General features: G+C 39.8%; 1 protein-coding gene across 1 annotated transcript in view; it reads left to right on the top strand.

The window, feature by feature from the left end:
* AIMP1 (aminoacyl tRNA synthetase complex interacting multifunctional protein 1) overlaps positions 1–14,688 on the top strand; it is a 46,857-nt gene that overhangs the window by 19,436 nt on the left and 12,733 nt on the right. Inside the window, exon 5 of the mRNA XM_032633301.1 lies at positions 13,423–13,634. Coding sequence (XP_032489192.1) covers positions 13,423–13,634 — 212 coding nt within the window. The remainder of the gene's footprint in view (positions 1–13,422; positions 13,635–14,688) is intronic.

The following is a 14,688-nucleotide window of genomic DNA, read 5'->3' as shown; positions in this document are numbered from 1 at the left end:
TCACCAGGAGTTGATTTCATATCAAGAAACCACTTTCTTTTCTCATCCATTAGAAGCAACTCCTTATCCATTAAAATTTTATCATGAGATTGCAGCAGTTTAGTCACATCTTCAAGCTCCACTTCTAATTCTCTTGCTATTTCCACCACATCTGCAGTTCCTTCCTCTACTGAAATCTTGAACCCCGCAAGTTATATATGAGGATTAGAATCAGCTTCTTCCAGACTCCTGTTACTGTTGATATTTGACCTCTTTCCATGAATCACAAATATTCTTTTTTTTTTTTTTTAAAAACATCTTTATTGGGGTATAATTGCTTTACAATGGTGTGTTAGTTTCTGCTTTATAACAAAGTGAATCAGCTATACATATACATATGTTCCCATATGTCTTCCCTCTTGCGTCTCCCTCCCTCTCACTCTCCCCATCCCACCCTTCCAGGCTGTCACAAAGCACCGAGCTAATATCCCTGTGCCTTGTGGCTGCTTCCCCCCAGCTATCTACCTTACTACGTTTGTTAGTGTGTATATGTCCATGACTCTCTCTCGCCCTGTCAAAACTCACCCTTCCCCCTCCCCATATCCTCAAGTCCGTTCTCCAGTAGGTCTGCATCTTTATTCCTGTCTTACCCCTAGGTTCTTCATGACATTTTTTTCCCTTAAATTCCATATATATGTGTTAGCATACGGTATTTGTCTTTTTCTTTCTGACTTACTTCACTCTGTATGACAGACTCTAGGTCTATCCATCTCATTACAAATAGCTCAATTTCATTTCTTTTTAAGGCTGAGTAATATTCCATTGTGTATATGTGCCACATCTTCTTTATCCATTCATCCGATGATGGGCGCTTAGGTTGTTTCCAGCTCTGGGCTATTGTAAATAGAGCTGCAATGAACATTTTGGTACATGACTCTTTTTGAATTTTGGTTTTCTCAGGGTATATGCCCAGTAGTGGGATTGCTGGGTCATATGGTAATTCTATTTGTAGTTTTTTAAGGAACCTCCATACTGTTCTCCATAGTGGCTGAACCATTTCACATTCCCACCAGCAGTGCAAGAGTGTCCCCTTTTCTCCACACCCTCTCCAGCATTTATTGTTTCTAGATTTTTTGATGATGGCCATTCTGCCTGGTGTGAGATGATATCTCATTGTAGTTTTGATTTGCATTTCTCTAATGATTAATGATGTTGAGCATTCTTTCATGTGTTTGTTGGCATTCTGTATATCTTCTTTGGAGAAATGTCTATTTAGGTCTTCTGCCCATTTTTGGATGGGGTTGTTTGTTTTTTTGTTATTGAGCTGCATGAGCTGCTTGTAAATTTTGGAGATTAATCCTTTGTCAGTTGCTTCATTTGCAAATGTTTTCTCCCATTCTGAGGGTTGTCTTTTGGTCTTGGTTATGGTTTCCTTTGCTGTGCAAAAGCTTTGAAGTTTCATTAGGTCCCATTTGTTTATTTTTGTTTTTATTTCCATTACTCTAGGAGGTGGGTCAGAAAGGATCTTGCTGTGATTTATGTCATAGAGGAATCACAAATATTCTTAATGGCAACTAGAATGGTGAATCCTTTCCAGAAGCTTTTCAATTTAGTTTGCTTAAATCCATCAGAGGAATCACTATGTATGGCTGCTATAGCTTTAAAAAATATATTTCTTAAAGAATAAGACTTGCAAGTCAAACTTCTTGATCCATGGGCTATAATCTCATTGTACATCTTTATGAGAGCTCTTGGGTGACCAGGTGCATTGTCAGTGAGCAGTAACATCTTGAAAGGAATCATTCTTGTGAACTGAAAGTCACAACAGTGGGCTTAAAGTATTTTGTAAACCATGTTGTAAACAGACATAGTGTCATCCAGGCTTTGTTGTTCCATTTATAGAGCACAAACAGAATAGATTTAGCATCATTCTTAAAGGCCCTAGGATTTTCAGAATAGTAAGTGAGCATTGGCTTCAACTTCAAGTCACCAGGTACATTGGCCCCTAACAAGGGAGTCAGCTTGTCCTTTGAAGCCAAGCATTGACTTCTCTCTTGCTGTGAAAGTCCTAGATGGCATTTTCCTACAAATAGAAGGCTGTTTCATCTGCATTGAAAATTTGTTGTCTAGGGTAGCCACTTCATTAATTATCTTAGCTAGATCTTCTGGATAACTTGCTGTAGCTTCTATAACAGCACTTGCTGCTTCACCTTGAAATTTTATGTTATGGAGATAACTTCTCTCCTTAAAGCTGATGAACCAAGCACTGCTAGCTTTAAACTTTTCTTCTTGCAGATTTCTCATCTCTCTCAGCCTTTACAGAATTGAAGAGAGGGCTTTGCTCTGGGTTAGGCTTTGGCTTACGGGAATGTTATGGCTGGTGTGCTCTTCTATCCAGGCCACTAAAACTTTCTCCATATTAACAATAAGGCTGTTTTGTTTTCTTACCATTCATGGCTTCACTGGAGTAGCACTTTTAGTTTTCTTCAACTTCTTTGAATTCACAACTTGGCTGTTTGGCAGAAGAGATCCAGCTTTTGGCCTATCTTGGGTTTTGACATGCCTTCCTCACTAAGCTTACTCATTTCTAGCTTTTGAATGTGAAGAATGTGTGACTCTTCCTTTCACTTGTACACTTAGAGGCCATTGTAGGGTAATTAATTGGCTTAATTTCAATATTGTGTCTCAGGGAGTAGGGAGGCCCGAGGAGAGGGAGAGAGACGGGTTGGCTTGTTGGTGGACAGGCAGAACACACACAACATTTATTAAGTTCAGCATTTTATACGGACATGGCTTGTGGTACCCCCAAACAATTACAGTAGTGACATCAAAGATCACAGCCACAGATCACCATAACAAATATAATAATAAGGAAAAAGTTTGAAATACTGTGAGGATTACCAAAATGTGACACAAAGACACGAAGTGAGCAAATGCTGTTGAAAGAATGGGGCCAAGAGACACTTGATGCAGGGTTGCCACAAACCTTCAATTTGTAAATAATGGAGTATCTGCAAAGTGCAGTAAAGGGAAGCACAATAAAATCAGGTATGCCTGTAATTCCTACCACCACAACATATCTGGAGCGCAGCTCTGTTCCTCCATTTTGTTAGGTGCTACCAGGTAGTTCAGGTTCTCATGATCTCATCTAAATTAATGTTCAAGCCTCATTTTTTCTAGTCTGTCCTTCCATTGCTGCTAAAGCTATTTTTCTAATCATAAATCTGACTCCTTTTTTATTTAATTTTCTTTTATTCCTTTCTGGACTTCATTTCCCCAGGCATGTCTAAAAATGTGCTTTTATAATTCATTATACATGCCTCTCATAGTATTTAAACTAAGTTAAAATTTTTTTGGAAAATATAAAGTGGCTCAGGGATCTGTGAGCTAACCTAAGCCATTTTAGCACTTCTGAGTTCTTTTGGTAAGCATCAATAGCCTCTGTTAGAAGTAGTTAGCGGCTGTACATCCTCTCCTACATAACTTCACCACTAGGTGGTATGGTTACAAAGAAAGCAGTTCAGACTAATTCTTTCACTTTATGAATTTTATTAAGTAGGCACAGAACAGTCATGCAGCCTGTTCTTATAAGTTTGGTGAAGTCCGTCCTCAAAGAGGATGCGTTACTGTGGCTGCAGGGTCAGTCAACCTTCTAGTCAAATGAGACAACAAAGTCTTCCTTTGGAGGAGGAGGGAGCACACAAAACCAAATGGAGATCTAGGTCTAGAATGCCTCTGTTCAATAGAACTTCCTGTTCTGTATAGCTGCATTATCCAACACAGTAGACAATAACCACATGCAGCTATTTGAAATGTGTCTAGTATGACTAAAGAACTGAATTTTTAATTATTTTAAATTTAAATGTTAATAGCTCTGTAGGGTTGGCAACTACTATATTGGACAGTGATGGATTAGAAGGCTGTTCCATTGGTGTTTGGCTGCTAAGGTTGCCAGATTCCAAAATTCTGCTCACACAAGGGTTGTGGCACCCATACAGTCTTTCTATACTGCCACTTATAAGCATCACTCATTTGTTAATGAAACATTTCTAAAATCCCTTAAGATGACTAACAAAGTTCTTGGTATAGATTTTGATATTTGCAATCACCTCTGGAATGTGGATTCCTGATAAAGGTATTTCAGATGCCTAGAGAGTAAAGTTTAAAAATGTATATGAAAATAGCTATATTGTGCTGTTATAGTACTATGTATGTAGTATTTTAAAATAAATGTATAGTTTATGACTCAAAGATAACTACTATTAAGATTTTTGTAGTAATTTTATATATATATTTCTATATCATTTGGGCTTTTACTCTTTAAAAAAATCTTTGCTAATATGTTACATGGAAAATAGTATTTTTTTAAAATTTGCTAATGAAAGTAAAAATTGTCCATTATTTTAAACTAGCTCTACCTTCTCATTTATAAACTATCTTTGTGTAAATTGTGAATGCTTTTTACACAAAATCATCTATTCCTACTCCAGGCAGAATTATTCTTCTCTGTGCTTCTATATTTCTTTGTGTATGTAATATTTATCACATGTTCACTGTATACATCACTTTCTTAAAAGAGATTTTTAGTGCTTAGCTAGCATGTGCCACTCATCTTACTTTTTTCAGTGCTGTAGATCTGAGTAAATATTTGTTCAAAGATAAAACAAAGAAATAGTTAAGAAACAATGTTTTCGGGCTTCCCTGGTGGCGCAGTGGTTGAGAGTCCGCCTGCCGATGCAGGGGACACAGGTTTGTGCCCCCGTCCGGGAAGATCCCACATGCCGCAGAGCGGCTGGGCCCATGAGCCATGGCCGCTGAGCCTGCGCGTCCGGAGCCGGTGCTCCGTAACGGGAGAGGCCACGACAGTGAGAGGCCCGCATACTGTAAAAAACAAACAAACAAACAAAAAACAAACAAAAACAATGTTTCAAGCCATAATAACTTATCTCTTAAGATTGGGAGGTAAATAAGTTTTTGTTTTGTTTTACATTTTTTTTCTGCCAGAGAGTCTAAATGTAAACTTTAGGAATATGAACTCTATACAGGTTGCATTTTGACTCAATGGCTAAAGTAATCTTATGCTAATAAGAGTTATATTATCAGCATATAAATAAAAGTAGAATTTTGTAAACATAATCAGAATAAAATGTGACTCTCTAGAGTCACAGTAAATCTTAAATCTTAAAGGATTTTTTACACTTCTATTTCAGGGAAAGGCAAATTTTCTCTTTAAAAGGTTATTTGCTGGCCATAAAGTCTCTGTTACAACTACTCCACTCTGCCGTAGTACCAAAGTATCCATAGACAACATGTAAATTAATAAACATGATTTTGTTCTAATAAAACTTTTTGACAGGCAGGCAGTGGGCTGGATTTGCCCTTGAGCTATAGATTACCAACATCTACTCTATGTCTTTAACTAGAGATATAGACAGTTAATTCAACAGAGAAATAGATTAAAAAGGGTTCAAATATTGTGACATGAGTAATTCTTTCCTTTGTTATTTAAATGAAGATAGGAGATAAACACTCATTTCTTTTTTTCTTTTAAGCTCACCAGCATCAATGCTATAGAGATTTTCACAGTGGTTTTTTTTTCTCCCGTTTTTTTTTAAATTAATTAATTTATTTATTTTAACATCTTTATTGGGGTACAATTGCTTTACAATGGTGTGTTAGTTTCTGCTCTATAACAAAGTGAATCAGTTATATATATATATATGTTCCCATATGTCCTCCCTCATGCGTCTCCCTCCCTCCCACTCTCCCTATCCCACCCCTCCAGGCTGTCACAAAGCACCGAGCTAATATCCCTGTGCCATGCGGCTGCTTCCCACTAGCTATCTACCTTACTACCTTTGTTAGTGTGTGTATGTCCATGACTCTCTCTCGCCCTGTCAAAGCTCACCCTTCCCCCTCCCCATATCCTCAAGTCCGTTCTCCAGTAGGTCTGTGTCTCTATTCCCGTCCCACCCCTAGGTTCTTCATGACATCCTTTTTTTTTCTTAAATTCCATATATATGTGTTAGCATACGGTATTTGTCTTTTTCTTTCTGACTTATTTAACTCTGTATGACAGACTCTAGGTCTATCCATCTCATTACAAATAACTCAATTTCGTTTCTTTTTAAGGCTGAGTAATATTCCATTGTATATATGTGCCACATCTTCTTTATCCATTCATCCGATGATGGGCACTTAGGTTGTTTCCATCTCCGGGCTATTGTAAATAGAGCTGCAATGAACATTTTGATACATGACTCTTTTTGAATTTTGGTTTTCTCAGGGTATATGCCCAGTAGTGGGATTGCTGGGTCATATGGTAGTTCTATTTGTAGTTTTTTAAGGAACCTCCATACTGTTCTCCATAGAGGCTGAACCAATTCACATTCCCACCAGCAGTGCAAGAGTGTTCCCTTTTCTCCACACCCTCTCTAGCATTTATTGTTTCTAGATTTTTTGATGATGGCCATTCTGCCTGGTGTGAGATGATATCTCATTGTAGTTTTGATTTGCATTTCCCTAATGATTAATGATGTTGAGCATTCTTTCATGTGTTTGTTGGCATTCTGTATATCTTCTTTGGAGAAATGTCTATTTAGGTCTTCTGCCCATTTTTGGATTAGGTTGTTTGTTTTTTTGTTATTGAGCTGCATGAGCTGCTTGTAAATTTTGGAGATTAATCCTTTGTCCGTTGCTTCATTTGCAAATATTTTCTCCCATTCTGAGGGTTGTCTTTTGGTCTTGTTTATGGTTTCCTTTGCTGTGCAAAAGCTTTGAAGTTTCAATAGGTCCCATTTGTTTATTTTTGTTTTTATTTCCATTACTCTAGGAGGTGGGTCAGAAAGGATCTTGCTGTGATTTATGTCATAGAGTGTTCTTCCTATGTTTTCTTCTAAGAGTTTGATAGTTTCTGGCTTTACATTTAGGTCTTTAATCCATTTTGAGCTTACTTTTGTGTATGGTGTTAGGGAGTGATCTAATCTCATACTTTTACATGTACCTGTCCAGTTTTCCCAGCACCATTTATTGAAGAGGCTGTCCTTTCTCCACTGTACATTCCTGCCTCCTTTATCAAAGATAAGGTGTCCATATGTGCGTGGGTTTATCTCTGGGCTTTCTATCCTGTTCCACTGATCTATCTTTCTGTTTTTGTGCCAGTACCATACTGTCTTGATTACTGTAGCTTTGTAGTATAGTCTGAAATCAGGGAGCCTGATTCCTCCAGCTCCTTTTTTCGTTCTCAAGATTGCTTTGGCTATTCGGGGTCTTTTGTGTTTCCATACAAATTGCGAAATTTTTTGTTCTAGTTCTGTGAAAAATGCCAGTGGTAGTTTGATAGGGATTGCATTGAATCTGTTGATTGCTTTGGGTAGTAGAGTCATTTTCACAATGTTGATTCTTCCCATCCAAGAACATGGTATATCTCTCCATCTATTTGTATCATCTTTAATTTCTTTCATCAGTGTCTTATAATTTTCTGCATACAGGTCTTTCGTCTCCTTAGGTAGGTTTATTCCTAGATATTTTATTCTTTTTGTTGCAATGGTAAATGGGAGTGTTTTCTTGATTTCACTTTCAGATTTTTCATCATTAGTATATAGGAATGCCAGAGATTTCTGTGCATTAATTTTGTATCCTGCTACTTTACCAAATTCATTGATTAGCTCTAGTAGTTTTCTGGTAGCATCTTTAGGATTCTCTATGTATAGTATCATGTCATCTGCAAACAGTGACAGCTTTGCTTCTTCTTTTCCGATTTGGATTCCTTTTATTTCCTATTCTTCTCTGATTGCTGTGGCTAAAACTTGCAAAACTATTTTGAATAAGAGTGGTGAGAGTGGGCAACCTTGTCTTGTTCCTGATCTTAGTGGAAATGCTTTCAGTTTTTCACCATTGAGGATGATGTTTGCTGTGGGCTTGTCATATATGGCCTTTATTATGTTGAGGAAAGTTCCCTCTATGCCTACTTTCTAGAGGGTTTTTATCATAAATGGGTGTTGAATTTTGTCGAAAGCTTTCTCTGCATCTATTGAGATGATCATATGGTTTTTCTCCTTCAATTTGTTAATATGGTTTATCACATTGATAGATTTGCGTATATTGAAGAATCCTTGCATTCCTGGAATAAACCCCACTTGATCATGGTGTATGATCCTTTTAATGTGCTGTTGGATTCTGTTTGCTAGTATTTTGTTGAGGATTTTTGCATCTATGTTCATCAGTGATATTGGCCTGTAGTTTTCTTTCTTTGTGACATCCTTGTCTGGTTTTGGTATCAAGGTGATGGTGGCCTCGTAGAAGGAATTTGGGAGTGTTCCTCCCTCTGCTATATTTTGGAAGAGTTCGAGAAGGATAGGTGTTAGCTCTTCTCTAAACGTTTGATAGAATTCACCTGTGAAGCCATCTGGTCCTGGGCTTTTGTTTGTTGGAAGGTTTTTAATCACAGTTTCAATTTCAGTGCTTGTGATTGGTCTGTTCATATTTTCTATTTCTTCCTGATTCAGTCTTGGCAGGTTGTGCATTTCTAAGAATTTGTCCATTTCTTCCAGATTGTCCATTTTATTGGCATAGAGTTGCTTGTAGTAATCTCTCATGATTTTTTTTATTTCTGCAGTGTCAGTTGTTACTTCTCCTTTTTCATTTCTAATTCTATTGATTTGAGTCTTCTCCCTTTTTTTCTTGATGAGTCTGGCTAGCGGTTTATCTATTTTGTTTATCTTCTCAAAGAACCAGCTTTTAGTTTTATTGATCTTTGCTATCGTCTCCTTCATTTCTTTTTCATTTATTTCTGATCTGATTTTTATGATTTCTTTCCTTCTGCTAGCTTTGGGGTTTTTTTGTTCTTCTTTCTCTAATTGCTTGAGGTGCAAGGTTAGGTTGTTTATTCGAGATGTTTCCTGCTTCTTAAGGTGGGCTTGTATAGCTATAAACTTCCCTCTTATAACTGCTTTTGCTGCATCCCATAGGTTTTGGGTCGTTGTGTCTCCATTGTCATTTGTTTCTAGGTATTTTTTTATTTCCTCTTTGATTTCTTCAGTGATCACTTCATTATTAAGTAGTGTATTGTTTAGCCTCCATGTGTTTGTATTTTTTACAGATCTTTTCCTGTAATTGATATCTAGTCTCATGGCGTTGTGGTCGGAAAAGATACTTGATACAATTTCAGTTTTCTTAAATTTACCAAGGCTTGATTTGTGACCCAAGATATGATCTATCCTGGAGAATGTTCCATGAGCACTTGAGAAAAATGTGTATTCTGTTGTTTTTGGATGGAGTGTCCTATAAATATCAATTAAGTCCATCTTGTTTAATGTATCATTTAAAGCTTGTGTTTCCTTATTTATTTTCATTTTGGATGATCTGTCCATGGGTGAAAGTGGGGTGTTAAAGTCCCCTACTATGAATGTGTTACTGTCGCTCTCCCCTTTTATGGCTGTTAGTATTTGCCTTATGTATTGAGGTGCTCCTATGTTGGGTGCATAAATATTTATAATTGTTATATCTTCTTGTTGGATCGATCCCTTGATCATTATGTAGTGTCCTTCTTTGTCTCTTTTAATAGTCCTTATTTTAAAGTCTATTTTGTCTGATATGAGAATTGCTACTCCAGCTTTCTTTTGGTTTCCATTTGCATGGACTATCTTTTTCCATCCCCTTACATTCAGTCTGTATGTGTCTCTAGGTCTGAAGCGGGTCTCTTGTAGACAGCATATATAAGGGTCTTGTTTTTGTATCCATTCAGCCAATCTGTGTCTTTTGGTGGGAGCATTTAGTCCATTTACATTTAAGGTAATTATCGATATGTATGTTCCTATTCCCATTTTCTAAATTGTTTTGGGTTCATTATTATAGGTCTTTTCCTTCTCTTGTGTTTCTTGTCTAGAGAAGTTCCTTTAGCATTTGTTGTAAAGCTGGTTTGGTGGTGCTGAACTCTCTCACCTTTGCTTGTCTGTAAAGGTTTTAATTTCTCCATCAAATCTGAATGAGATCCTTGCTGGGTCGAGTAAACTTGGTTGCAAGTTTTCCTCCTTCATCACTTTCTGTATGTCCTGCCACTCCCTTCTGGCTTGTAGGGTTTCTGCTGAGAGATCAGCTCTTAACCTTATGGGGATTCCCTTGTGTGTTATTTGTTGTTTTTCCCTTGCTGCTTTTAATATGCTTTCTTTGTATTTAATTTTTGACAGTTTGATTAATATGTATCTTGGCGTATTTCTCCTTGTATTTATCCTGTATGGGACTCTCTGTGCTTCCTGGACTTGATTAACTATTTCCTTTCCCGTATTAGGGAAGTTTTCAACTATAATCTCTTCAAATATTTTCTCAGTCCCTTTCTTTTTCTCTTCTTCTTCTGGAACCCCTATAATTCGAATGTTGGTGCGTTTTATGTTGTCCCAGAGGTCTCTGAGACTGTCCTCAGTTCTTTTCATTCTTTTTTCTTTATTCTGGTCTGCAGTAGTTATTTCCACTACTTTATCTTCCAGGTCACTTATCCGTTCTTCTGCCTCTGTTATTCTGCTATTGATCCCTTCTAGAGTATTTTTAATTTCATTTATTGCATTGTTCATCATTGCTTGTCTCATCTTTATTTCTTCTAGGTCTTTGTTAACTGTTTCTTGCATTTTGTCCATTCTACTTCCAAGATTTCGGATCATCCTTACTATCATTATTCTGAATTCTTTTTCAGGTAGACTGCCTATTTCCTCTTCATTTGTTAGGTCTGGTGCATTTTTATCTTGCTCCTTCATCTGCTGTGTGTTTTTCTGTCTTCTCATTTTGCTTATATTACTGTGTTTGGAGTCTCCTTTTTGCAGGCTGCAGGTTTGTAGTTCCCGTTGTTTTTGATGTCTGTCTCCAGTGGCTAAGGTTGTTTCAGTGGGTTGTGTAGGCTTCCTGGTGGAGGGGACTAGTGCCTGTGTTGTGGTGGATGAGTCTGGATCTTGTCTCTCTAGTGGGCAGGTTCACGTCTGGTGGTGTGTTTTTGGGTGTCTGTGGCCTTATTATGATTTTAGGCCGCCTCTCTGCTAATGGGTGGGGTTGTGTTCCTGTTTTGCTAGTTGTTTGGCATAGGTTGTCCAGCACTGTGGCTTGCTGGTCGTTGAGTGAAGCTGGGTGCTGGTGTTAAGATGGAGGTCTCTGGGAGATTTCCGCCGTTTAATATTATGTGGAGCTGGGAGGTCTCTTGTTGACCAGTGACCTGAAGTTGGCTCTCCTACCTCAGAGGCAGAGCCCTGACTCCTGGCTGGAGCACCAAGAGCCTTTCATCCACACGGCTCAGAATAAAAGGGAGAAAAAGTAGAGAGAATTAGTAGAAGTATGAGGAAAGAAAGAAGGAAAGGAGGAAAGGAAGGAAGGAAGCAAAGAAGGAAAGAAAGGAGGGAGGGAGGGAGGGAGGAAGGAAGGAGGGAAAGAAGAAAAAAGGAAAGAAAGAAGATACAGTAAAAATAAAATAAAGTATAATATAGTTATTGAATTAAAAAATATTTAGAAAAAAAAAAGGGACGGATAGAACCTTAGGACAAATGTTGGAAGCAAAGCTATACAGAGAAAATCTTACACAGAAGCATACACATACACCCTCACAAAAAGAGGTAAAGGGGGAAAATTCATAAATCTTGCTCTCAGAGACCACCTCCTCAATTTGGGGTGATTCGTTGTCTAAAGGAGGGAAGGAAGGAAGGAAAGAAAGAAAGAAAGACCGAAGGTAAAGTATAATAAAGTTATTACAATTAAAATTAATTATTAAGAAAAAAATGTTTTAAAAAAAACCATGGACGGATAGAGCCCTAGGACAAATGGTGGAAGCAAGACTCTACAGACAAGATCTCACACAGAAGCATACACGTACACATTCACAAAAAGAGGAAAAGGGAAAAAAATCATAGATCTCGCTCCTAAAGTCCACCTCTTCAATTTGGGATCATTCCTTGTCTATTCAGGTATTCCACAGATGCAGGGTATATCAAGTTGATTGTGGAGCTTTAATCCGCTGCTTCTGTGGCTGCTGGGAGAGATTTCCCTTTCTCTTCTTTGTTTTCACAGCTCACAGGAGCTCAGCTTTGGATTTGGCCCTGCCTCTGCGTGTAGGTCGCTGGAGGGCGTCTGTTTTTTCGCTCAGACAGGACGGGGTTAAAGGAGCCGCTGATTCGGGGCCTCCGGCTCACTCAGGCCGGGGGTTGGGGGATGGGGGAAGGAGGGGCACTGCGTGCGGGGCCGGCCTGCGGCGGCAGAGGCAGCGTGACGTTGCGGCAGAGGCCGGCCTGACGTTGCACCAGCCTGAGGCCCGCCGTGCGTTGTCCCGGGGAAGTTGTCCCTGGATCCCGGGAACCTGGCAGTGGCGGGCTGCACAGGCTCCGCGGAAGAGGGGTGTGGAGAGTGACCTGTGCTCGCACACAGGCCCCTTGGTGGCGGCAGCAGCTGCCTTAGCGTCTCCCGCCCGTCTCCGGGGTCTGCGCTTTTAGCCACGGCTCGCGCCCGTCTCTGGAGTTCCTTTAAGCAGCGCTCTTAAACCCCTCTCCTCACGCACCAGGAAACAAAGAGGGAAGAAAAAGTCTCTTGCCTCTTCGGCAGGTGCAGACTTTTCCCTGGACTTCCTCCCGGCTAGTCGTGGTGCACTAACCCCTTCAGGCTATGTTCAAGCCGCCAACCCCAGTCCTCTCCCTGCGCTCCGTCCGAAACCGAAACCCGAGCCTCAGCTCGCAGCCCCGCCCGCCCCGGCGGGTGAGCAGACAAGCCTCTCGGGCGGGTGAGCAGACAAGCCTCTCGGGCTGGTGAGTGCCGGTTGGCACCAATCCTCTGTGCGTGAATCTCCCCGCTTTGCCCTCCGCACCCGTTGCTGTGCACTCCTCCGCGGTTCCGAAGCTCCCCCCTCCGCCTCCTGCAGTCTCCGCCTGCGGAGGGGCTTCCTAGTGTGTGGAGACTTTTCCTCCTTCACAGCTCCCTCCCACTGGTGCAGGTGCCGTCCTTCTTCTTTTGTCTCTGTTTTTTCTTTTTTTCTTTTGCCCTACCCAGGTACGTGGGGAATTTTTTGCCTTTTGGGAGGTCTGAGGTCTTCTGCCAGCCTTCAGTAGGTGTTCTGTAGGAGTTGTTCCACGTGTAGATGTATTTCTGGTGTATCCGTGGGGAGGAAGGCGATCTCCGCGTCTTACTCTTCCCCCATCTTCAAGCCGTCCTCTTTTTTTTTTTTTTTTTTTTTTTTTTTGCCGTACGCAGACCTCTCACTGTTGTGCCCTCTCCCATCGCGGAGCACAGGCTCCAGACGCGCAGGCTCAGTGGCCATGGCTCACGGGCCCAGCCGCTCCACGGCATGTGGGATCTTTCCGGACTGGGGCATGAACCTGCGTCCCCTGCATCGGCAGGCGGACTCTCAACCACTGCGCCACCAGGGAAGCCCTCATAGTGTATTTTTACTTCTGATGTTTATCCATTTATAAATATTTTTAGGAGAGAAAAAGGAGAAAAAACAACAACCAGCAGGAGGAAGTGCTGACTCTAAGCCTATTGACGTATCCCGTCTGGATCTTCGAATCGGTTGTATCATCACTGCCAGAAAACACCCTGATGCAGATTCTTTGTATGTAGAAGAGGTAGATGTTGGAGAAACAGCCTTAAGAACAGTTGTCAGTGGCCTGGTGAATCATGTTCCTCTTGAACAGGTAATCTGTATAGCTAAAATTATTTCTACATATACATTTCACCTTCATTCCCTCTTTCTTAATGTTTTTTCATGTAATTTTGTATTATACTGCACAACATGAGCCGGTATTGATTCAGTTGATTGGTTTGAATGTAATGAATTCCACCAAAAAGTGCATAAAACTAGCAAAAACTTGCAGAACATCTGTAAATTAAGATCAAATTCAGGAACATAGAAAGAAGAAATGATATGTTATTTTTTTCTCAATTTTTAAAAATGTTTTTAGTTTGGTATTTAACATCATTGTTCCATCATGGAATTTTATTCCTTGATTTTTAAAGTCCTTGTTATGTAATTCAGAAAGCACCAATCTAAAATTAAGAAAGCAAGTTTTATTTCTTTATAACTCAAGAAATATTTTCATACCTGAAGAGGAAAGAGGAGAGGGGATCATGAAGATTGAACTTGCAATTTTTAATGGTATTCCTTTATTCATTAAAAATTTGATGTTTTGGGGCTTCCCTGGTGGCACAGTGGTTGAGAGTCCGCCTGCCAATGCAGGGGTCACGGGTTCGTGCCCCAGTCCGGGAAGATCCCACATGCTGCAGAGTGGCTGGGCCCGTGAGCCATGGCCGCTGAGCCTGCGCGTCTGGAGCCTGTGCTCCGCAACGGAAGAGGCCACAACAGTGAGAGGCCTGTGTACCACAAAAAGAAATTGATGTTTTGTATTTTATTATTTAGATATTTAAATGTATCTATATTTCCAATGACCATGGCACGAATCAAAGACAGTAATAGTTTTTAATTTGCTCTTTCTAGACATCTTCTGTAGTAATTTGCATCATTTACCTATCTCCTCTGCCCCATAGTGCTTGAGATATTGCAAAGACTTCAGCATTAAAATAGTTCTGCCTCTCAGTCCTTTGCCAACTTTGTTGCTTATTGGCTTTGTGAACTTGTGTAAATTCCTACATTTATTCATTCCTGTTTCTAGATGCTAATATTTATTGAGCATCTGTACTGTGCCAGGAAGTATTCTAGGCAAGTGAATTAAAATAGAAAGATAGATAGAT

The sequence above is a fragment of the Phocoena sinus genome, chromosome 5 (assembly GCF_008692025.1).
Source record: "Phocoena sinus isolate mPhoSin1 chromosome 5, mPhoSin1.pri, whole genome shotgun sequence".
NCBI lineage: Eukaryota > Metazoa > Chordata > Mammalia > Artiodactyla > Phocoenidae > Phocoena > Phocoena sinus.
This window is presented reverse-complemented; position numbering and strand designations above follow the sequence as displayed.